The sequence below is a fragment of the Dreissena polymorpha genome, chromosome 4, assembly GCF_020536995.1.
Source record: "Dreissena polymorpha isolate Duluth1 chromosome 4, UMN_Dpol_1.0, whole genome shotgun sequence".
Classification (NCBI taxonomy): domain Eukaryota; kingdom Metazoa; phylum Mollusca; class Bivalvia; order Myida; family Dreissenidae; genus Dreissena; species Dreissena polymorpha.
The window spans coordinates 84,173,197-84,199,471 of record NC_068358.1 but is presented as its reverse complement, the minus strand read 5'-3'; the positions used below and the strand labels follow the sequence as shown (position 1 = coordinate 84,199,471).

At 37.8% G+C, this 26,275-nt stretch overlaps 1 protein-coding gene across 1 annotated transcript in view; it reads left to right on the top strand.

The window, feature by feature from the left end:
- The window catches only part of LOC127878559 (DENN domain-containing protein Crag-like), a 53,354-nt gene extending 27,758 nt beyond the window's left edge, over positions 1–25,596 (top strand). Inside the window, exons 18-30 of the mRNA XM_052425089.1 lie at positions 182–302; positions 941–1,069; positions 2,058–2,352; positions 3,615–3,809; positions 5,390–5,506; positions 11,146–12,435; positions 17,875–18,094; positions 18,562–18,613; positions 18,977–19,461; positions 20,076–20,226; positions 21,732–21,985; positions 22,369–22,541; positions 22,950–25,596. Of these exons, the coding sequence (XP_052281049.1) occupies positions 182–302; positions 941–1,069; positions 2,058–2,352; positions 3,615–3,809; positions 5,390–5,506; positions 11,146–12,435; positions 17,875–18,094; positions 18,562–18,613; positions 18,977–19,461; positions 20,076–20,226; positions 21,732–21,985; positions 22,369–22,541; positions 22,950–23,086 (3,619 nt within the window). The 3' untranslated portion in view covers positions 23,087–25,596. The remainder of the gene's footprint in view (positions 1–181; positions 303–940; positions 1,070–2,057; positions 2,353–3,614; positions 3,810–5,389; positions 5,507–11,145; positions 12,436–17,874; positions 18,095–18,561; positions 18,614–18,976; positions 19,462–20,075; positions 20,227–21,731; positions 21,986–22,368; positions 22,542–22,949) is intronic.
- Positions 25,597–26,275: the final 679 nt, after the last annotated feature.

The following is a 26,275-nucleotide window of genomic DNA, read 5'->3' as shown; positions in this document are numbered from 1 at the left end:
AAAAACTTATAGTACTGATTGGGGTTTTGAATCTATTGAATTAATTCTTGGATATTAGCTGAGCATGAATTCAAAGTGTTCGTGAAAAAAATCTTGACTGGTCTATTTGACATTCAAGTTTAATTTCTGTTAAAGCACATGTTTCATGCTTACAGTATCAATGTATGTTTTCTTCTTTCAGCCTGTGGTACATGACTCTGCCTGCCTACATCAAGTCTGGCCAGTCAGTCACCAAAGCCCTTAAACTGGGCCACGAGGTCATGAGGGTCATGCAGAAACACCAGCTCAAACCTCCTGATGAGGTCAGTAGGGTACCTGGGGGATCTAGTCATTAAGACTTTAGTCTTGTTCTGGGGAAAATGGGCTTGACGCACTCCACACAAGCTTATTAGAGACAACACTATCCGCCTAAAATGAATTAATGTTCAGAATAGGCTTCCTGTAAATTGAAAATTTCATAAAAGCAGAAAGTGTCCTTTCTGAATACCTTATGTGGGATGCACAGGCTCTTCAATGATGACATATGATGATGCATTAAGCCCTGTTTTCCCAGAACATGGCTGATTTTAAGGATATTTTTCAAATGTGTTCTGGTCCAATTCTAACTCTTTTTTTTATCTCCGTACTCTTTTAAAAATGGTCTACCATATTTTGTTCTAACTTTTGAAACATTGGCACATTCTAGCCATTCAAACACAGTATTTTGCAAAAGCTTCAAGGATTGCTCCAGACAAGCCTGGGCTTTTGTGCAATTGGTCAAGAGCTGCTCTGTCTGCTATGAAGTTGCATACTGTTTCGAGGTATGTTTAGTGGACAGAATAGCATTAGTTCCTGTCAAGAATGTGCAAATGCGCTGGCTGGTATGAAGCTCTGATGGCCACTTATGTCATAATACCCATTTTTGCATGCTTTAACGATACCCCAATTCTGTGTGTTGCAGCTGTGTTTTCGTGTGATGCTCCAACTGTGTGGCCAGTACAACAAGCCTGAACTGGCTGTGAAGGTCTACTCCACCATGAAGCGCGCTGGCATCCAACCCAACGCCATCACATATGGATATTACAACAAGGTATGGCAGCCATGGATGATTTTGAAATGTTCCAGGTTTTTTTCTTGTGTTCAGATCAATGCAGTTAATGAAATATATCTTAAAAATAATGCATTTCTGTTGATTTTTATGTCCCCCACTATAGTAGTGGGGGACATATTGTTTTTGCCCTGTCTGTTGGTCTGTTGGTCTGTTTGTGCCAACTTTAACATTTTGCAATAACTTTTGCTATATTGAAGATAGCAACTTCATATTTGGCATGCATGTGTATCTAATGAAGCTGCACATTTTGAGTGGTGAAAGGTCAAGGTCAAGGTCATCCTTCAAGGTCAGAGGTCAAATATATGTGGCCAAATCGCTCATTTTATGAATACTTTTGCAATATTGAAGATAGCAACTTGATATTTGGCATGCATGTGTATCTTATGGAGCTGCACATTTTGAGTGGTGAAAGGTCAAGGTCAAGGTCATCCTTCAAGGTCAGAGGTCAAATATATGTGGCCCAAATCGCTTATTTTATAAATACTTTTGCAATATTGAAGATAGCAACTTGATATTTGGCATGCATGTGTATCTCATGGAGCTGCACATTTTGAGTGGTGAAAGGTCAAGGTCAAGGTCATCCTTCACAATGTCAAGGTCATCCTTCAAGGTCAAACGTCATATAGGGGGACATTGTGTTTCACAAACACATCTTGCTAATTTTTGTTTATGCATGCATGAACATATAAAAAAAAAAATTCAACCTTGACTTGATTACTGGATAATATGTATATTGCTCTGACTACTCATAAGAATTAAATAGAATAAGTACCTCAAGCCACAAATAACCTATCTTCTATAGAATAGTACCAAGCTCAATGCTTATCTTTCAAAAATGTCAAATAAATAAGTTTGCAAAAAAGATAATTTAACTAAATACAAATTCAAACTTACTTTGCTAAAGGCATACCACTAGACATATATATTCTCTATGCACAAGAAAATGTTGTCCTCATTTCCTGAACAGGCGGTGCTGGAAGGTATATGGCCCACAGCCATCAACCAGGGTCGTGTCCTGTGGCGCAAACTTCGCAACGTTGTTCTGGGAGTGGCCAAGTTCAAACGTACCGTCCGTCGTCGCAGTGTATCCACATTCTCCAGCAGTGAGTCAGACCAGATCTCTCGCACAAGCTATGACAGTTTCCTTGAGGACGATCGTGTGGACGCGCGTCACGAGCCCATCATGAAGTCAGAGGGTCATGTTGAGGTGCCGATGTTTGATGTCCCCAGGAAGACCAGCAATATCCCAGAGGAAGTGGAGAGTAAGGATTTAGCAGCTACTACTTGTGTGGTTGTTTGATTTCACTATGGTGGTGGCCAGGCTTTCTCTAACACACACACATACAGTCAGCCTTGTACATTTAAGAAAGCTTATTTAGGTACCATTGTTATCCCCCGCCATAGGTGGAGGGATATTGTTTTGGCGTTGTCCGTCCGTCTGTCTTTCCATCTGTCCATCCGGAGCCATATCTTGGAAGTGCTTTGGCAGATTTCATTGAAACTAAGTATGAGTATATATATGGATAAGAGGATGATGCACGCCAAATGGCATTGTACACCATCTGTTAATAACGGAGTTATGGCCCTTTGTATCTTGAAAAAATACTTTTTTGAGTGTCAAATATAACACTTTTGTGTCCAGAAGCATATTGGCGGGGGATATCAATTCAATGAATTTGCTTGTTGTTTTGGTTTTCCAGATTATAGATCAAGCAGTCTTGTTTGCCATTAAAGTGCATACAATTTACACTGCATATTTATTGTAATGCAAATGACTGTATGTGTTTGAGTTTTGTTAAACAGAGTTAGTATAATTCACATTTGTTCTTTTCTTGCTTTATCAAATGCAGAGGGTGCATTAGAACTGTTTTACTGACAAATATGAGAAAAGTGTTTTGGGGGTATACATGTGTCTCAATAACTATTGCATGTGTCTATTGATGTAATCAGATACCCTTGATTTGAAAATAAAGGTCAGCAATTCAATGATTCATATATTTATGTGGAAAGCTTTAAATTTCTTTATTGGATCTTGTTGAATAAATGTACATTGAAGACATGTGTTAATAACGAAATAAAATTACTGTAATTAATCTTTAACTTTCGGGGAAATTCTTGAAACCTTCTTAATTAAACATTTCTGTGTGAACATAGAGGTGAACAAAATATGAAATTGTTAGTAGACAAATTAATAATTTAAAAGTTTGTTTTTTCAATATTAAGCCAAGTATTTTTGGATTTGACAATTTTGATGGAAATCTTTTAAAGGGGGGCTAATCATTCAAGGAAAGAAGAAAAACGTGTTTAAAAATTGCATGCATAATCAGCACTTTGCACTGTTTAATTGCTAATTTGTATTTAAATATCTGCAAATATCAAATGTGAGGGATAAGTGAAAGGAAAATCTTGGAATTTCATGTCAGAATTTTACCCTTAGAGGGCTATGTCAGAATGCAGCCTCTTCCCAGTTTGACCACTTGCATTGTTATCTCTGCACCCTCCACCTCTCACCCCTCCTGTCTAGGAGCTGCGTCGGACAGGGGCTATAACTCCATGACTCTGGAAGAAGCCAAGACTTTCTCTGAAATAATCGACACCGAACATAGGGAGTCCAAAGATAAGGAGTCCAAGTTCCGCAGGGATCTGAAAAATGTGCTTAGTTTCAGTTTTAGGCGAAAGAATAAAAAGAGTGAGTCCGAAATACTGGAGGAGTCTAAAGGTAAATACAGAGTTGTTGTTCATAGTACCATTCGTTTTTCAAGGTTTTCTTAGAAAGCTAGAAAATGTATTATGAGTTCGGTAGAAAGCAGTTGGAGTGGATGCAAGTAATTAACATCTTGTAAGACGTATCAATTTGTTTAAGGGTATTTTTTTCAAGTCTTGCTCTTATAAATTTTCCGCTTTGTAATGTTATAGTATCTGTTTCTATTAAACATAATTCATGTTTTAACATTTGAGTCAATCTATGGGAAAACTGGGCTAAATGCATGAGGGTAAAGTGTCATCCCAGATCTGCAGTCTGCACAAAATACAGTATAGACGGAAAGACTCGTCCTTGATATGCTTTAATGGACTGCGCAGGCCACTCTGAGACGACACTTAATGCCTATTCATTATGCTCAGTTTCACCTGAGTGTGCTTCACCTATTTGTTTGGTTTGTGTTGACTTTTAACAGTTGGTTAAAAATTGTTGAGACCACTAACAATTGGCACCTTAAAAATTCATCCATTTTGGTTGTATTCATCTTAAACTAGATATGTTTAATTAACATTATTAAATAGTGAATATTAAAAAAAAAAGAGTTTATAATAGCATTAAATCAATTGATGATGGATATTATAATCTTCTCACAACCACATGGTCAAGAAGACAAGTTTTATTGCATACAAGCATTTTTATCACATTCTATAAAATACATAGTTAAAAATTAAATAGCTCGGAATTATGAAAACTGTTAAAATGTTTAAGTGATGCAAATCAGGTGACAAGCTTACAGTGACATCACTGTAAAGCCTAATTTGCTAAATTATAAATTATTTACAGTCTGTTAATTGTGTTAAATGTGAGTCTCAAAACATGGATTTAAATAGTATGTAGGAAACAAGACCTAAAGTTGCATTCCAGAATTGTAGGATTTCGTCCATTTCGACAAACATGATTGTTTTTAAGTTTTAAAGCGCAAAAAGATGGATTTATAACTTGACACCACCCGATATATTTTAATTGGCATAGATAAAATATGTTTCTTATTTATACTTAAATTTACCATGCCAAATAAGGTGTGTGGCTTTAATTAAATCCTAGCCATGTAGTTGTCATATTTTATAACAGTTTTAATCCATACATTTGTGAATGCAATTTTGATGAGAATTCATTCCATTAGCAGTTGATATTTACCACTTTAAATTTAATTCTGAACATATTCTCTTAATTGTTAAACAGTAATAACTTACAACATTTTGAAATCTGAAAAAAAGTGTTAACCCATTTATGCCTAGCGTCTAGAAAAAAGGCCTTGGAAAACAGTGTAGACCCTGATGAGACGCCGCATCATGCGGCGTCTCATCAGGGTCTGCGCTGGTTGCTAAAAGGAATTTTTTGTAAGAAATATTCTAAATATAGAAATAAATATACTAGACATCCCTAATTTTGGAAATAAATTGATCCAATTTAGAAGGATGGGAGAGTCCACTAGGCATAAATGGGCTAACTACCAATGTGTTTAGAATAGGGGTTGTTTGTTGTCAATTACTTCTGTTCCTTTCAGCCCTCTATATATTAAATTGCTGTGATTTCAGCGGACCTGGATGATGTCTCAGAAAAGGGTTCTGCAGCAGAGAAGTTCCAGTTACCAGCCCACAGCATTGTGAGACAGTCCTCCATTCCAGGAAACACCAGCTCCCCGGACATGTACTGTATGTATTCTCCAGTCTGTTCTTATTGTTTAGGGAAATGTCAAGATAAATATAGTGGGTCTTGGGCCAGCTAGCTAAGTTGTAGATTACTGGACTAAGAATTGTTAAGCACAGGTTCAATCCTTGGGCCATCCACATAACTTGTGTGGGCATGGATCATGAACTCCTTTCTTTGGTTATTCTCCCCACTACCTTTGTTTCAAGTAGGCAATTTTTATGTCCCCCACCACTGTAGTGGGGGACATACTGTTTTTGCCCTGTCTGTTGGTTTGTGTGTGTGTTTGTTTGCCCCAACTTTAACATTTGCAATAACTTTTGCAATATTCAAGATAGCAACTTGATATTTGGCATGCATGTGTATATTATGGAGCTGCACATTTTGAGTGGTGAAAGGTCAAGGTCATCCTTCAAGGTCAAAGGTCAAATATATGGGTCAAAATTGCTCATTTAATTAATACTTTTGCAATATTGAAGATATCAACTTGATATTTGGCATGCATGTGTATCTCATGGAGCTGCACATTTTGAGTGGTGAAAGGTCAAGGTCAACCTTCAAGGTCAAAGGTGAAATATATAGCTTCAAAGCGGCGCAAAAGGGGACATAGTGTTTCTGACAAACACATATCTTGTTAGTTACTGTCATAACACAGGGGTGTGATTTTTCCTCTATTCAGCTAATTTCCTCCATTTCAGTGTTGAACTAATTTTACAAATAGTTGAAAACTTTGCTATATGTATATGGAAACGAAGAGTTTAGATGAACCTTGTAAGGGGGGTAGGGCATTTTCCTCCCCTGAGCAGTTTCTTAAATCACACTCCTGCATAAGTATGTGCACAAATGGCTGGTAAAACAGCGAACACAGGAAAGGTGTCCGTTGGCTTACTGACCGTTGTGAAATGACTTAAATACTGTTGAAAGCAGCAAACAACCCAACTGAACAAACAAACAATCAAACATTAGGTGGCTGTGCCTTTTCCTCTTTTCTTCCCATGTGTTGCCTTTGTGCACTGGTCAACTCAGGAAGACTTTTTTAAATTGTATAATGGCAATAGAAAAGACTATGATTAAGGGTGCATGTGTTAGACAGAAATTTCATGGATGTAGAAAGTTATACAAAAATGTAATAAGACTGGTCCATCATTCTTTCCTCCCTTTTTAACACCATCCTGTACATTTCCTAACCATTTTTTTTCCCTAGCTGTTTCTGTCACTCTCAATTATACCAAGTTATATGAGGGGTGCCCTTTTTAGCTCACCTGAGCTGTGCTCATGGTGAGCTTTTGTGATCGCCTTTTGTCCGTCGTGCGGCGTGCGCCGTCAACATTTGCCTGGTGAACACTCCAGAGGCCACATTTATTGTCCGATCTTCATGAAACTTGGTCAGAACATTTGTCCCATTGATACCTCGACTGCGTTCGAAACTGGGTCATGCTGGGTCAGAAACTAGGTCACTAGGTCAAAAAAAAGAAAAACCTTGTGAACACTGTAGAAGTAACATTTGATGCCCAATCTTCATGTAACTGTGTTAAAATGTTTGTCTTAATGACATGTTGGTTGAGTTGAAAAATGGTTCCGGTCCGTTGAAATATATGGCGGCCAGGGGGCGGGGCAGTATTCCTTATATGTCTATATAGAAACCTTGTGAACACTCTAGAAGTCACAATTTTAGCCCAATCATAATGAAACTTGGTCAAAACATTGGTTTCATTGATATCTCGGACGAGTTCGAAAATGGTCCAGATCAGTGAAAAAACATGGCCGCCAGGGGGCAGGGCAGTTTTCCTTATATGGCTATAGTAAAACCTTGTTAACACTCTAGAGGCCACATTTATTGTCCAATTTTCATGAAATTTGGTCAGAAGATTGGTTTGTATGATATCTTGGATGAGTTCAAAAATGGTTACGTTTGCTTGAAAAACATGGCTGCTAAGGGGCGGGGCATTTTTCCTTGTATGGCTATATATGGCTATAGTAAAACCTTTTGAACACTCTAGAGGCCACATTTATTGTCCAATCTTTATGAAAGTTGGTCAGAAGATTCATCCTAATAATATCTTGGACGAGTTCAAAAATGATGGCGGTTGGTTGAAAAACATGGCCACCACAGGGGCGGGGCATTTTTCCTTATATGGCTATAGTCAAATCTTGTTAACACTCTACAGGCCACATTTATTGTCCGATCTTCATGAAACTTGTTCAGAAGATTCATCCCAATAATATCTTGGACAAGTTAAAAAATGATGCCAGTTGGTTGAAAAACATGGCCGCCAGGTGCGGGGCATTTTTCCTTATATGGTTATAGTAAAACCTTGTTAACACTCTAGAGGCCACATTTATTTTCCGATCTTCATGAAACTTGGTCAGAAGATTTGTCCCAATGATATCTTGGATGAGTTTGAAAATGGTAACCTTTGCTTGAAAAACATGGCTGCCATGGCGGGCATTTTTCCTTATATGGCTATATATGGCTTTAGTAAAATCTTGTTAACACTCTAGAGGCCACATTTATAGTCCGATCTTTATGAAACTTGGTGAGAAGATTCATCCCAATGATATCTTAGAAGGGTTCGAAAATGATGCCAGTTGGTTGAAAAACATGGCCACCAGGGGGCGGGGACATTTTCCTTATATGGCTTTAGTAAAACCTTGTTAACACTCTACAGAGTTCACATTTATTTTCCGTTCTTCATGAAACTTGGTCAGAAGATTCGTCCCAATGATATCTTGAATGAGTTTGAAAATGGTAACCTTTGCTTGAAAAACATGGCTGCCAAGGGGCGGGGCATTTTTCCTTATATGGCTATAGTCAAACCTTGTTAACACTCTAGAGGCCACATTTATTGTTCAATGTTCATGAAATATGGTCAGAAGATTTGTCTTATTGATATCTTGGATGAGTTAGAAAATGGTTATGTTTGCTTGAAAAACATGGCTGCAGAGGGGTGGGGCATTTTTAGCTCACCTGTCACGAAGTGACATGGTGAGCTTATGTGACCGTGTGATGTCCGGCGTCCGTATGTGTGTGCGTGCAACCGTCCGTCAACAATTTGTTTGTGTAGAAAGTAGAGGTCACAGTTTTCATCCAATCTTTATGAAATTTGGTCAGAATGTCTATCTTGATGAAATCTGGGTTGGGATTGTTTTGGGGTATCTGGGGTCAAATACTAGGTCACTAGGTAAAAAACTAGGTCACATAATAGGTCAAATAATAGAAAAACCTTGTGTAGACAATAGAGGTCGCAGTTTTCATCCAATCTTTATGAAATTTGGTCAGAATGTTTATCTTGATGAAATCTGGGTTGGGATTGTATTTGGGTCATCTGGGGTCAAAAACTAGGTCACTAGGTCAAAAACTAGGTCAAATAATAGAAAACCTTGTGCAGACAATAGAGGTCGCAGTTTTCATCCAATCTTTATGAAATTTGGTCAGAATGTTTATCTTGATGAAATCTGCATTGGGATTGTATTTGGGTCATCTGAGGTCATAAACTAGGTCACTAGGTCAAATAATAGAAAAACTGTCCACAATTTGTATGTGTAGACAGTAGAGGTCAAAATTTTCATCCAATCTTTATGAAATTTGGTCAGAATGTTTATCTTGATGAAATCTGGCTTGGGATTGTATTTGGGTCATCTGGGGTCAAAAACTAGGTCACTAGGTCAAAAACTAGGTCACTAGGTCAAATAATAGAAAAAACTTGTACAGACAATAGAGGTCACAGTATTCATCCAATCTTTATGAAATTTGGTCAGAATGTTTATCTTGATGAAATCTTGGATGGGATTGTATTTGGGTCATCTGGGGTCAAAAACTAGGTCACTAGGTCAAATAATAGAAAAACCATGTGTAGACAATAGAGGTCACAGTTTTCAACCAATCTTTATAAAATTTGATCAGAATGTTTATCTTAATGAAATCTGGGGTGGGATTGTATTTGGGTCAACAGGGGTCAAAAACTAGGTCACTAGGTCAAATAATAGAAAAACCTAGTGTAGACAAGAGAGGTCACAGTTTTCATCTAATCTTTATGAAATTTGGTCAAAATGTTTATCTTGATGAAATCTGGGTTGAGATTGTATTGGTAAGTCAGGTGAGCGATTCAGGGCCATTATGGCCCTCTTGTTCCTTATATGGCTATATATGGCTATAGTAAAATCTTGTTAACAATCTAGAGGCCACATTTATAGTCCGATCTTTATGAAAGTCGGTCAGAAGATTCATCCTAATAATATCTTGAACGAGTTCAAAAATAATGGCGGTTGGTTGAAAAACATGGCCACCACGGGGGCGGGGCATTTTTCCTTAAATGGCTTTGGTAAAACCGTGTTAACACTCTAGGCGTCACATTTATTTTCCGATCATCATGAAACTTGGTCAGAAGATTTGCCCCAATGATATCTTGGATGAGTTCGAAAATAGTTTTGGGTGCTTTAAAAACATGGCCACCAGGGGTCAGGCATTTTTCCTTATATGGCTATATATGGCTTTAGTAAAACCTTGTTAAAACTCTAGAGGCCACATTTATTGTCCAATCTTCATGAAATTTGGTCAGAATATTGGTCTCAATGATATCTTTGATGAGTTAGAAAATAATTATGTTTGCTTGAAAAATATGGTTTCCGAGGGGCGGGGCATTTTTCCTTATATGGCTATAGTAAAATCTTGTTAACACTCTAGAGGCCACATTTACTGTCCGATCTTCATGAAACTTGGTCAGAAGATTCATCTCGATAATATCTTGGCTGGTTGGGTGAAAAACATGGCTGCCAGGGGGTGGGCATTTTTCCTTATATGGCTATAGTAAAACCTTGTTAACACTCTAGAGGCCACATTTATTTTCCAATTATCATGCAACTTGGTCAGAAGATTTGTCCCAATAATATCTTGTTATCTCAGGTGAGCGATTTTGGGCATTTCAGGCCCTCTTGTTACTTGTTTCTGATGGTTCCCTTGGTTTAAATGTCAAATGCGTTCTGAATTTATTTAGTCAACTTTTGTTGGAAATATCTGTCTAAAAAAGTCACACCCTTGAATTTAAAGACAAAAAAGGTTATAATTAGTACTAGTACTATAGACATTATTGATTTTATTCATGTAATTGTTTAAGTTATTGCGGTCAGTTGCTATGCTGCTTTCATAATATATTTTTCTCATCAGAATTTTCCTTGGAATACATTTTCTCTGGAATTGTAATAAGTCTTTAGCAGGATTTCAAAACAGTTTTCACAGGAATAATCCTGTTGGGACCCAGAACCCAAAAATTTCAAAATATTCTGTTGATTCTGTACAAATATTGCCACCATTTCATTATATGGCTATCTTGAGAACTCTCAAAAAAATCTTCTCAAAACTTAGATGAAAATGTAATGAAAGATCCAGATCATAATATAATTTTGCCACCCTACTTGGTATATTTTTACTCACAGTCATTGACAAAGGAAGATGGAGATAACCGAGGCAATTATAAAATTTAAAATATGTAAGCATAAAAAACTCATGCATTTAAATGTTAAGATTATTCATAGATCAAGTTGTGCTCCTAACTCCCCCAATTCTTTTTCTGTGCACTGCTCTGAAATTTTCTTGACCCTGACATTTCCAAATCATGTCTCTACGTTTTCCTCTCCTCCACAACAGATGGTTCAGAGGCAGGTCTGCTGATGGTGAGTGAGAAGATGTTGTCTGGTTCCCTCCCCAAGAGCGTGGTACCAACCATTGGACATGTGGGCATCAACCAAGGCGACGAAAAACTAAGGAAACGTCACAGCAGTGCTGGAGACCATCATTATTTGAAAACAAGGTCAAACAGCTTGCTACCCCACTGGAAGATCAGGCATCCCAGTAGTGAGGAGAACAGGGTTAAGGGAAATGACCTTGCTAGTCTTGTTAGTTCTGGGGGTAAGGAAATGTTGTCAAAGACTATTGATAGCAATGTTGGCGTGATGACCAGCGAAATGCAAGAATTGTCGGAGGAAATAAAAGATAGTGGTGTTGGACTGGATGATAATGAGGTGATAAGTGAGGGGAATGAAGAGGGGGCTGAACTTGAGAAGGGAAGTGACGAGTGTGATAAGATAAGTGTCAAAAATGTGTCCAGTGAGGATTCTGGTATTTCGGATAGTGCATTGACAGGTTATGCCACTGAACAAAGGTTGGAGGGTATTACTGAGATGAAAAGTCGGTCAGACAGCCTGAAGTCTGCCACATCTAGTCCTTTACATTCCATTGTGACGCCTGTGACTGAAAATGATCCTCTTGGATTATTTGTTGAACCAGTAGCAGTTCCAAAGCTTGACACAAAAAGTAGTTGTTCAAAACAAAGTTCGCCTGTAAAGGATCGGAAAGATTTTGTTCTGAAGAAACCTTTCCAAGATAGTTCAGACTTGGGTGGGTGCAATACATGTACCTTTCATACAGATGGAATCACGGTCAGGGTAGACCAATCAGAACCTAGCAAACTGCTTACCCCAGTAGACTCCATAAAGCAGACTGTTTTTAAAATAGAAAGGACTAATAGTTTTCCTGGAAACTTAGGACAACCAAGTGTTCAAAGAGCAGAAAACAATGGTGTCAAATCTGAAGTCTCATCCCTTGGACGGTCTATAACATCATTGAACGAACCCAAAAGAGATCAGTTGTCTGGCACCCTGAAAACCGCTGGGTTATTCAGAAACAGGAGTTTTAGAAGCCATAAGGACAATATCAGTGGAATGCTCAAGTTTGCTACTGGTGCTGTGGCCAACAAACTCTCTGAGATCAAGTGGCTCACACCTACCAAACTGGGCTCCAATAACTCTCTGACTCCGTCGCATGATGAGGATTCAGAGGATGAATATAATCGTGGGAAAGCACGCAAGAAAGGCAGCTTAGATTTCCTGAATCGCAGTAATGATCAACTAGATTCATCAAGCATCAATGGTGTTCATGGTAAGTTATCTTGTGGGAGGGGCTGGAAAATCAGTTGTCTTTTTTATGCATACTGACATTTGAAACTGAGGCGGTACATTTTTATTTTCACTTAGATGTTGTATGATTAACAAAATACATCAAAAGACTATTTGCAGCGATTTTTTTGCGCAAACATACCAGTACCAGCCCAATTGTGAAAATTTTGCGCGAAAAACCCTGCAATTGGGAAAATACGCATTGTGAAGTCTTCATATTTGGAATTAGATTATTTGCTCCCTAATACCTTAAAATTGATAACGAAATGTTGTCAAGTTTTCAATATTATATTTACTTAGATTCAAGCTATTCAGTAGAGCTGCATAAGGAAACTAAATGTTGCATTTTATTGATTAAAAAAATAAAAATACATTTTTTTGTTTTTTTAGAAACCTTTATTTTTTTCTTAATAGCAATTGGGAAATTTGTAGTTGTTTCTAATTGGGAAAGTGCCGTTTTCCGGTACTTTATAAAGAAGGAAAAAAATTGCTGATATGAGCAAAATATTTTAACTTAAGTTTTGAAACTTATGAAGATGATCAGACTTTGCCAATCTATAGAAAGGTGGAACCAATGGCCTATAGGTAACTGTAAAACTGTTAAACTCAAGACATATAAGATAGCCTAATTAGGGTGATAAAAGACATGCATAATTAGTAAATGTAGCTAACAAATAATTTGTGTTAAAACAAATTATTGAAATTTCATAGAATTTACACAGTATGTGTTGCACATGGGTAAAAAAGTGACATTTATACATTAATATTAATCAGATAGAACAGTTTCCCAATTAACACTCAAAATGTTCATGTACTTGGATTTTGATGGTTGATCTTATAGTAATCAGAAACCTGCCTATACATGCATGTCAAAACCATGATGGAACTTTGTGTATATTATAATAAATTAAAAAGACGCGCATCCGTGATCATAAGATTCAAAAGAAATGTTTTGAAAGTATTGGTACATGTACATTAAATTGGTATATAAGCTTACAGTTTTTATGAGCAACATTGTATTTTGATAATTAAATATTTGCTGTATAAAAATACATGCATCTGCATTATTGGCAACTTTGTCAACTTTGTAATGTTTGGATGATATTTTTAACTTCTTTAGCATCATACTCCCGTAAGTATTCTCTTGGCAGTGGATGGCAGCTACTACATGTAGATGTGTGTGTGTGAGTGTGTTAAAGGGTGTGAACAGAGCTTTTCATAACAAAGTGCAATGTTTAAAACACACATGTAAACTTAAAAAGTTCTTTTAAAGTTCTCAAGCTATATTTCATAATTATAGCATTTTTATGTGACCAAACTCACAATGGAAGTTTTCTATTAAGCTTAATCATAATACTGCCACAAACACAATTATACTGGAGTCACCTTATTGTTTGTTGGTTGCTCTGCTAGCATTTTGTATCCTTCGAAATACTTTTTAGCTCACCTGATTGCTCAGGTGAGCTTTTGTGACCGGTCTTAGTCCGTCGTCTGTCAGTCCATCCGTCCGTCCACATTTGTTCGTAAACACTCTAGAGGCCACATTTATTGTCCGATCTTCATGAAACTTGGTCAGAAGCTTTGTCCCAATGAAATCTCGGTCGAGTTGGAAACTGGGTTGCGCCGGGTCAAAAACTAGGTCACTAGGTCAAAAAAAAGAAAAAACTTGTAAACACTGTAGAATTCAAATTTTATGCCCAATCTTCATGTAACTTTATTGTTTGTCTTAATGATATGTTGGTTGAGTTCAAAAGTGGTTCGGGTCTGTTGAAAAACATGGCCGCCAGTGGGCGGGGCAGTTTTCCTTATTTGGCTATAGAGAAACCTTGTAAACACTCTAGAAGTCACATTTTTTGCCCAATCATCATGAAAATAGGTCAAAACATTGGTTTTATTGATATCTCGGACGAGTTTGAAAATGGTCCAGATCAGTAAAAAAACATGACCGCCAGTGGGCGGGGCATTTTTCTCTATATGTATATAGTGAAAACATGTGAACACTCTAGAAGTCACATTTTTGGCGCTATTTTCATGAAATTTGGTCCGAACATTTGTTTCCTTGATATGAGAGTTGAGCTCAAAAATGGTTCTAGTCAGTTGAATAACATGGCTGCTGGGGGGGGGGGGGCAGTTTTCCTTATTTAGCTATAGAGAAACCTTGTAAACACTCTATAAGTCACAATTTTTGCCCAATCATCATGAAAGTTGGTCAAAACATTGGTTTTATTGATATCTCCAGGGCCCTCAATCTATCATATCTGCCGCCGAATTTCGGCGTCAGTCCCCCACCTGAAAAGTATACTTTTTTCCCCTTTTGGGGGGGAAATTCCCCTTAAAAAAAAAAAATTTTTTTTTTTTATTTTGTATTTTTTTTTAATTGAAAGATGTGTCTCATAATTATTATATCTCAATTCTATTTCAATTTAATCTTTTAAAACATACTAAATTATGAAAAATGCAATGAATATAGTGCAAACATGTACAAATGAAATAATGAGAGAGTAAGTAAAAAATTCCCCCAAAAAGGGAAACGCCGCGAAAATTCCCCCTCCTAAGGGCTGCAGACCCCTTCCCCCAAAGTAGTGTGAGGGCCCTGATCTCGAACGAGTTTGAAAATGGTCCAGATCGGTGAAAAAACATGGCCGCAGGTGAGGTTTTAGGATTGGTCTTTGTCCGCCGTCCGCCCGTCCACATGCGTTTGGTTTGTAAACACTCTAGCATTCACATTTCTGAAGCATTCTTTATCAAAGTTGCTGAAAGATCTCAGTCAAGTTTGATAATGAGCAAAATCACATAATTAATGCCATAATTATTGCCTTTAGATTGTCCAAATTTTCATTATATTAAACAAAATCCTTGTAAACACTCTAGTAGAAGTCCAAATTTTGTTTCAGATTTTATGAATCTTGGTCATAATATTTATTTTTGTAAGCAAAGTTTGATGTTTGGTAAGGGGGGTCAACTCAAAATATAGGTCAGCAGGTCAAATCTAACGAACACAAAAACACTCCATACGCCAGAGTTTTGGTTCAATAATGATGAAACTTGGACAGGATGTTTGTCTGGACAATATCTAGGTCAAGTTTGACGTTTAGTTAAGATTGAATGAACCGACTCCTCTCAGGTTTGTGAACTAGGGCCAACTTGGCCCTCTTGTTCAATTTTTGGTCAGATTAAGATGAAAATTTCTCATGCATTGAGAATGTATTGAGAATGAGTTTTATTGTGAAAACTTTTAACCATGTTATAATATACTTAATGGCTGACTTAATGCCATATTTGACAAACCAATTGTTGAGACTTCTTTTTTACACCTTAGATGCAAAAAGAGCACTTAGTGCAAAACATGATTTTTGCCTTGCTCAGATTAAATCGGACTGGCTGGCAACCTATTTGGATATATTAACATTTCCTGGAATTGATCTTTTCTATTTGCTTCAATATACTTGATAAAAATTGCTAATTTCTGACTATCTGTCAACTTTAAAATGGCCGACAGACTGCCGTCTTGGATAAAACTTTGACCGTTGAACTACTACTTAAATGTTTGTTGAAAAATTGAAACTTCTCACACTACATGTAGATATTTGCTTGTTTTCAAGATGGCTTACTTTAGGTAATGTTTCATGTGTTACATTTTTTAAGGGACAAATTTCCATAAAACTTCGTTTAATCCATTAACATTTGAACTGTTCTTGTACACCATTCTGCAGATTTTCATTAACCTTTATGTGTGTCTTTTTTTAATAATATTTAAAATGGCTAACTAGTGGTTTTAATTGTTTAAAGGTTGTCGTTCTCAAAAGTATCCTTTAGGCAGGCTTTTTAGGATTTGAAATACCGGTAACTTGGCATAAATGTTAACCTATTTGAGACATTAAGTCATTTGCAAGAACCACATGGTCACCTTCAAGGTCAAGGTCAGGCTTTGACTTTGTAGGTCAATAGGGAGCTTATTGTAAAACCATTAAAACCTCTTTGTCAAAGCAGTATGTAGGGGTATTTATTTTTTTTACTAATAGATCATAATAGATAAATTATAAATCACTTTAAAGAATATTCCTTCTAGGCTATTGTCATTCTGTCTTGGCTACTGTGCTGCAGTAGATGTTGATTTGTCAATATGTATTTTTTTATGTCATAATATTTTGGTATTTGAACTCAAGAATAACCAAATGATGATACAATTTAAATGTTGAGGCATGCCTGGGAAAAAGCACAAGATTGCATCTGTGTCAAGTTTTGTCCTGGGTCAGTCCCATCATTCTGTGGCCTTGATGTTCAAACAGTTAACGTTAAGTCCAAGCTGAACATGTTTCCACACATACATTTTATAAGCCTTGGTACTCAATGAAGTATTAACTGGTTCTACTGACTAGCCGTCATACAGGTGATCATATCACTTCAATATTTTTTTCTCCAAACACGAATCATTGTTAATTTTACTAACAATTAAAATTTGGTGAATTGTGGTACATTTTACCAGCAGTGGATTTATGGTTAGAAGTGACATTTTTCAATCAGAAAATACCATGAAAAAAGGGTGCACCGTCTAATCTTGTACTACACATTTCCCAGATGTATTGAGTCCTGTTTTCCTGTGACATGCCTTTATGAACAGCGTCATGCAGAGAAGGTCTCATTCCATACTCAGCCAGCATAGCCTCAGACCAGCCTCAAAATGCAGCAGTCTGGTTAGGAGCTTCCCTGTCCACCATAAGGTCTCATAAGCTTAGCTATGCTGGCCGAATATGGCACAAGACCTACTTTCGCATGATGCGGCTCATGTTAGGAAGTCATCTTTTACTCCACTGTTACAAAACAACAATGCACATCCCTGTTATTTACCAGGCAAATCACTTCCATGGAATAAAAATAATACAATTCTTTTAGGAAATTCACTATGTTATTTATTATGTTTATTTATTGTTTTATTAACAACACTGACGTTTTTACTACATAACCGATCTCTGTTCTTAATAACAAAAGACATGAAATTATCAACCTGAAATGTAAAAGAATTCGAGTTACGTGTCAACTTTTTTAGAGGACATGTTAAGCTGAAAATTTATATAAAAACATTTAGATATATGAACAAGCAAAGGATAAAACAAAAATGTTTATTTCCAAACCATAGCATGTTTTTGTAAAGGTGGGAACAGAATGATTAAATAAGGGCAAATTATGATTTGTGATCACTAGTCCTCTGGGGCGAGTAGCGTTTTTGGAATGTTATACATCTGAAGTCTGAAAGAGAATTGGATTTACTTAAATAATGTGCAGCAAATCTAAAATTAATATGTTTCAAGCATTCTCATTAGTCTAAATGTATAGTGGAGACAACATAAGAGACATACCTTTTGTAATAAGAAAGGACCTCTTCACAAAATCTTGCACACACCCTTGTGCTGGTATATTTCAGAGAGTGCTCCAAGTGGCCCATCATTCATGGAGCGTATGGACAGGGAGTGTGAGGCGGAGTGTGACAGCGTGTTGGCACTGCAGCCAGACTGTGAGCAGCAAGAGGTGGTGGTGGAGGCTGAGATGAGTAGCTGCTGTCGGTGCACGCGCTGTCACTGCCTGCTGTATGATGAGGAGATCATGGCCGGATGGAACGCAGATGACTCCAACCTCAATACAGCGTATGTCATCATCGTGTTGTGTTCATTGTGTGCTTTATGACAAAATCACTGCCAGAGCATGGGGCCTGCTCCTCATGGCACTTTCCCATCAGATGTTTCTCTATTTAATATGCTTTAAGATCTTCAAGACCAGTCATAAGCCCCAAGTAAAGCTGTGACCTCTCGGCATTTTCTTGTGTATACTATTTATATAGGAGTCTGATGGTGGTCTATTGGCATTTTCTTGTGTATACTATTGATATATGAGTCTCATTTTGAGAAAACTGGGCTAAATGCATGTGCCTAAAGTGTCGTTTAGAAGAGACCTTCTTTGAACAAAAACATTAATAAAAGCAGAAAGTATTGCCTCTGATTAGCCTATTGGGACTGCACAATTCTAATCTGGGACAACACTATACCCATGCCATTGGCCCAGTTTTACCAAATCAAGGCATATATATATCCAGACTTATCCTGACTGCTTTCAGGTGTGTTTTCTGCAACCAGAAGATAGTGCCTCATTTGCTTATTTACATCAAGGTAAGTTCTTATTCAAGTACTGCAACAATTTACCAAAATGGTATTTTTTTATTGCTATAAATACATTTGTCATTTTTTTGTAGGTGGTTTATGAGTTTATAATTTATGAGGGTGCTAGAGAGTTTGTTTTTCGGTCAGTCTGTTGATAATTCTTCGTTCGATAATCCAAGAATATTTAACTGTTGTAAATCCAGTCAAAAAAGTATGTAAGAACATGTCGAGTAGTAATTATACCCTTTGCAAACAAAGTTTTAGGGGGTATAAAGGAGTCATGCTTTCTGTTGTTACACACTCTTGAGCTATGCCCCCCTCTATAAATCAATTTTTCTTTTATTTTGCATAATGTTTGTTCCTCTTTTTTAGGACCACAGGAAACGAAAAGAAGCCAAGATTGCAGAAGAGGAGAAAATAAATGATGAGCTACTGATAGACTTTCATGAGAAGAATCCATCACATACCTCGTACGGCAAGGACGCAAACCTCTGTCCAAGGGAGGACACAAACCAACACTTCATGTTTCCAGACGATGAGGGAGCCGTCGACGACCCATGGGTACGCCACCCCAGCGCTGAGCCTTCCCGTGCCACACAGCCCCCCTCTGATGATACAAGCCCAGAGAGCCCAGAACACGGGCCAACACTGTCCCAGATGGGCCGCATGGGTCACCGGCGCACGACCAGCGAGTGCCTCACCAGTGCTACTAACTATAGCTGCTCTATGGACTCCCTGGAGAACTGTGGAGGGGATGGCAGGAACATTCGCTCCCCGCTCAGTATATCCATGGGAAGCGATGATGCAGAGGGACACACTGTTCTTACACCAGAGCGAAGGAGGGCTATGTTTGAGGGGTGAGTTGGGAGTCTTTGATGTGAGCGCATTACTATGGGATTGATTGAGAGAAGGAGTGCAATGTTTGATGGGCGAGTTGGGGTCTTTCAAGTGAGCAGATTGCCATGGGATTGATTGAGAGAAGGAGGGCAATATTTGTTGGGTGAGTTGGGGGGGGGTCTTTGAAGTGAGCACATTGCCATGGGATTGATTGAGAGAAGGAGGGCAATATTTGATGGGTGAGTTGGGGGTCTTTGAAGTGAGCTCATTGCCATGGGAATGATTGAGAGATGGAGGACAATGTTTGATGGGTGAGTTGGGGGGTCTTTGAAGTGAGCATATTGCCATGGGATTGATTAAGAGAAGGAGGGCAATATTTGATGGGTGAGTTGGGGTGGGGGTCTTTGAAGTGAGCACATTGCCATGGGATTGATTGAGAGAAGGAGGGCAATATTTGATGGGTGAGTTGGGGGGTCTTTGAAGTGAGCACATTGCCATGGGATTGATTGAGAAGAAGGCAATTTTTGATAGAAGACTTTGAGTCTTTAAAGTGAGCACATTACTATGGGATATAATGAGGTGAGGAGGGCAATGTTTGATGTGTGAGTTGTATCAGGTGGTTCTGTATCTCCAGAGCCCTGTCCTCCATGGAGCCTGTGTCTGTGCCCTACCTGAGTCCAATAGTGCTGAGGAAGAGTCTTGAGAGCATTATAGAGAGTGAGGGCAACACTGTGCTGTCCAGAGACACCTTCCTTGACGACCACCCCATCATCTACTGGAACTTGGTATTGTGTATAGTATATTATAATCTGTGATCCTGGTTGCTTGAACTTAGTATAGTTTATAGTATATTATATCCAATCTGTGATCCTGATTGCTTGAACTTAGTATAGTGTATAGTATATTATATCCAATCTTCGATCCTGGTTGCTTGAACTTAGTATAGTTTATAGTATATTATATCCAATCAGTGATCCTGATTGCTTGAACTTAGTATAGTGTATAGTATATTATATCCAATCTGTGATCCTGGTTGATGGAACTTGGTATAGTGTAAAGTATATTATATCCAATCTGTGATCCTGGTTGATTGAACTTGGTATAGTGTATAGTATATTATATCCAATCTGTGATCCTGGTTGATGGAACTTGGTATAGTGTATGGTATATTATATCCAATCTGTGATCCTGGTTACTCTGGGTTCCCAAAGGAAATCTTTATTTTTAATCCTAACTTATCATACAGTATTATCCAGAATATAAGAAGCACCCTTATATAAGACACAATCCCTAATTTCCATTATTTTTAGAATTGTTTCTGCCTACAAGACACATTTGAATATAAGACACAAATAAACTATGATGACATATTCCAATGTATGCATTTACGGATGTTAATCAATGACGTATTTAATTTGCTCTGATGTTTGATTTTATATCAATAATGCTTGTTCAAAGTATGGTTCTTCAACATCTGTCATCTCACAGTTGAAAACTATTTGTCTAATTCCAGGTAATTATTATAAGGATAACCAAAAAGATTGTCACAACAATGCGAACTCAGCAATCAGTCAAGAGACTTGCTGAGCGTGTTTTAACAATACCCAACACTATCGCATTTTGTCTGGAATTTTAGTTAACACAAATTCTGTTCATTAATATACAATACAATAACTATGTAACCAATTTTGTTGTGAACTAAAATTGTGTCATGAAAACAGAAATGCAAAGTACCAGTAAGGGGTATTACTCTTGCATTTATGAAATTTGACTTAAAAATTTGATTTTTTTTATAAGACCCACTTCACGTTTAGCTGCATAAAGTTGCATCTTGTATTCTGGAAAATACTGTAGTTGTATTAAAAAAAGCAAATTGTCTGTATGAAATACAATGATTTTAACTAACATATTGAATATTTTTTTATTTGAACAATATTAAGTTATTAAAGGCCATTCCGCTAAGACATTTTGTGAAATTTGTGAATATAGGCCTTTTTATGGGCCCTTTTATGTTTCCCTCATGCGTTAGTTTACCTCTTAACTTTATATGCTAATGATTGACTATTTTGTTGATGAGATTAATTCTTCTGATATTTATTCAAATTTGACAATTAATGTTCTTGAGATTCAAGAAAAATCAGTATGATTTGTAAAGTTGTAGAGTGTTCTGTATTTCCAAGCCACTTATGTGTCTGTCAAAAATTAAGAGACTATACACAATTGATATAAGTCAAGCAATGTTTGAGTATAATGTTGTCTTGATTCCTATACTATTTCCATGTCTATGCAGCTTTGGTACTGCAAGCGTATCGGTGTATCCAATCATCTGCCTGGCTTCCTACTGACCGCTAAGGCGTACAACCCAAGGCTTGGGGCTGACGATTCCGGCGTGTTCGGGCCAGATAATGTGAGCGTGCGGGCCATGTGGGACAACCTGCGTATCCACCAGGAGGTGGGCATGCCCATGCACCTGGCATGGCGTAACTGTGACAGCTCCACTACTGTAGACGCTCTTCTCACTGACTCGCAGCCCTTCAATAGGCAGTAGGTGTCACCTGCATGCTAGCAGTCCTTGGGATATTAAGTTTTAGTCTAATGCTTATTTAAATGTCTTGCAAAATTGTGTTTTGGAGTCTTCATTGATTTTTAGATACATTTATTAGATTTGATTTTAATTGTATTTAAAACCGATTGTTGTTCCTTGTTTGTATTGCAATCTTTGTCAAAAACATGTGTTCTGGGGACATGAGTGTCTGCGACACATTTCAAGTTCATATAATTGGCTTAAATTATTTCGTTCGTTTTCGTGAACCATTATGGAGCCTTTATCTATGGTGAGGGCCCCATATTTATTCAGCAAGCAAACATTAAATGCACTGAAAATCAGCAAAAGCTTGATTTTTGGTATCCCTTACCTCTATTACCAGAGTGATGCACCAGATCATCTCCAAGATCCAGTGCAATGACGTACTCAGCCCGATCAAGATGGTGATGAATGGTCGGCGCCGACTGCGTACACGCAGGAAACGGTTCCGGAGCATGTACCGAGACATCATGTATCTGGCACTGGAGGCGTGTGGCAGGGATAACATAGATATCGGTATGGATACAGCGAGGTGGTTGTGTGGCCTTTAGTGTTGCTATACCCCTTGTCTGGGAGAGTATGTACAGTTTTCGAGTCAACATTAAATTTATTGTTACATTAAATAGGAAAAACGGCTCTAGTCAAAATCTGGGTTCAGAAATTTCTGCGAAATTTCTGCTGATTTTTTAAGTGCCCATGACCATTTTTAAGATGGATGTAAATTTTAGGAAAACTTTTTTAATTGCTATGATGAGGGAATTTTATGCTGAAATTTAATACGTTGGTAGCTTACATGCAGACCTAGCTTTGAATTGCATAATTATATCAAGTAATTTATTTAGTAAAATGTTGAAAACCAAGTTTCTTGGTACAGCCTTGTTTCTATTAAAATGTTTATTCAGCTTTTCATATTGGCTGTTACAGCTGCATTTGACCGTGAATACAAGATGGCCTTCTCAAGGCTGGCTCAGAATGAGGTGAAACGTGTACAAAGAGATGACAAGCCTCGTTCCCCGCTAGTACAAGCTTGCAGAGCTGCATTCCAAGAATTGAACATGTAGACTGCTGTGACAAGTCACGCTTGCAAAGCTGCCTTCCAAGAATTGGACATGTAGACCGTGCTGTGACAAGTCACGCTTGCAGAGCCGCCTTCCAACAATTAGACATGTAGACTGTGCTGTGACAAGTCACGCTTGCAGAGCCGCCTTCCAAGAATTGGACATGTAGACCGTGCTGTGACAAGTCACGCTGCCTGCTAATACAAGCTTGCAGAGCTGCCTTCCAAGAATTGGACATGTAGACCGTGCTGTGACAAGTCACGCTGCCCGCTAATACAAGCTTGCAGAGCTGCCTTCCAAGAACTGGACATGTAGACCGTGCTGTGACAAGTCACGCTGCCTGCTAATACAAGCTTGCAGAGCTGTCTTTCAAGAATTGGACATGTAGACCGTGCTGTGACAAGTCACGCTGCCCGCTAATTCAAGCTTGCAGAGCTGCCTTTCAAGAATTGGACATGTAGACAGTGCTGTGACAAGTCAAGCTGCCCACTAATACAAGCTTGCAGAAATGCCTTCCAAGAATTGGACATGTAGACCGTGCTGTGACAAGTCACACTGCCCGCTAATACAAGCTTGCAGAGCTGCCTTCCAAGAACTGGACATGTAGACCGTGCTGTGACAAGTCACGCTGCCCGCTAATACAAGCTTGCAGAGCTGCCTTCCAAGAATTGGACATGTAGACAGTGCTGTGACAAGTCACGCTGCCCGCTAATACAAGCTTGCAGAGCTGCCTTCCAAGAATTGGACATGTAGACCGTGCTGTGACAAGTCACGCTGCCCGCTAATACAAGCTTGCAGAGCTGCCTTCCAAGAATTGGACATGTAGACAGTGCTGTGACAAGTCACGCTGCCCGCTAATACAAGCTTGCAGAGCTGCCTTCCAAGAATTGGACATGTAGACAGTGCTGTGACAAGTCAAGCTGCCCACTAATACAAGCTTGCAGAGCTGCCTTCCAAGAATTGGACATGTAGACAGTGCTGTGACAAGTCACGCTGCCCGCTAATACAAGCTTGCAGAGCTGCCTTCCAAGAATTGGACATGTAGACAGTGCTGTGACAAGTCACGCTGCCCGCTAATACAAGCTTGCAGAGCTGCCTTCCAAGAATTGGACATGTAGACCGTGCTGTGGCAAGTCACGCTGCCCGCTAATACAAGCTTGCAGAGCTGCACAGGTTAATCAGGGATGACGCTTTTCTGTCTTGACTGGATTTTTTAATTTAAGCGAACGTGTAAGGTTAAGTCACTGGTCACCAGTCTGGGAGCTTGCTGTATATGGATGCAACCAGGGATCACATTTTCTACATACTATTTCAGTCATTTTGCTGAGTGCATTGTGTTGTTATTTATTTTACACTGGTTTCGACTAAACTTTAAAGGCCTACCTGTTTTGTTATGCAGACTTGCTGCATGCAGATAATGCTTTTTTTCTTGCTGTCATGTTGTAATGTTGTATTATACACCCGCAAAGAAGTTTCAGAGGGGTTGATTGAACTTGCATAGTCAGTTGGTCGGTTGGTTAATCCAAATAAAATGTTACAAGTTTTTTGGGGGGTGGTGGTTGGGGGAGACTTGTTATACATGTCTCAACCAATTAAATTGAAACTTCAATTATGTCATCACCATGAAGTGAGGGTATTAACATGATATATTTGTGTCAAAGCTCTCATTTATGTTATTAAATGATATCTGTTCAATAAAATGAAGTAACCATAAGCAGGCCAGCAAATGGTCACATTTTTTGAAGCATTGGCATTCCATGTAACATATTATGAAATAATGTGCCACAATACCATAGAGAATGAATTTCAAGTATTGTTAGAGATTTTAAATAAAATGTTCACAAATTATTTGTGTTGTATAACATGTGCATCATTAACCTGTTTTGCTGTGATATTGAAATAATGATGTTCAAAACTAAATCTCCAGTGTTTGTGTTTGTACATCAATCATGTATTATATTGTTCTATTATTTCTTTTGCAGTATATTTCAATAGAACTTAACCAATTTATGTGTTCGTGCAAAATATGGGCATAGACTTGTATATTAAAAAATACTCTTGTTTTTTTGCACAGTTGCCATAGTCACTTTGATAAATAATTGAGTTAAATATATGATAACTGGAAAAGTAGTATTAATGCAATTTTTTTAAAGTAATTATGCTGCATTAATTGCTCAATTAAAGCTCGGTAATGAAATGAGTAAAGTGTTTGTATGTGAATGTAAAAATGTCTGATTTCAATGACGTTGTTTTGCATTTAATGGACTATGAACACATGTGTATATAACAATTGTAATTTAAATATGCATGATGTTCTATGCCAACATTTCAGTGCAATATGTTGAGTTGTGCATTACAATTACATTTTTCCAATATTGTTTATAGACTTAGCTTTCTTGATATTCGTTTGTATGCTCTGCTGTATCAAATTTATTTCCCAAATATGTTTGACATATAGATTGAACCTGATTTCATTAGGAAATGAAAATATAACTTGTCCAGACATAAGTATTTTTATTAGCTCATCTATTTTTTGAAAAAAAATTATGAGCTATTGTCATCACCTTGGCGTCGGCGTTGGCGTTGGCGTCGGCGTCCGGTTAAGTTTTGCGTTTAGGTCCACTTTTCTCAGAAAGTATCAATGCTATTGCATTCAAACTTGGTACACTTACTTACTATCATGAGGGGACTGGACAGGCAAAGTTAGATAACTCTGGCGTGCATTTTGACAGAATTATGTGCCCTTTTTATACTTAAAAAATTGAAAATTTTGGTTAAGTTTTGCGTTTAGTTCCACTTTTCTCAGTAAGTATCAATGCTATTGCATTCAAACTTGGTACACTTACTTACTATCATGAGGGGACTGGGCAGGCAAAGTTAGATAACTCTGGCATGCATTTTGACAGAATTATGTGCCCTTTTTATACTTGGAAAATTGACAATTTTGGTTAAGTTTTGTGTTTAGGTCCATTTTATTCCTTAAGCATCAAAGCTATTGCTTTCATACTTGCAACACTTACTAACTATCATAAGGGGACTGTGCAGGCAAAGTAATGTAACTCTGACTGGCATTTTGACAGAATTATGTGCCCTTTTTATACTTAGAAAATTGAAAATTTGATTAAGTTTTGTGTTTAGGTCCACTTTATTCATACAGTATCAAAGCTATTGCTTTCATACTTGCAAGATTTA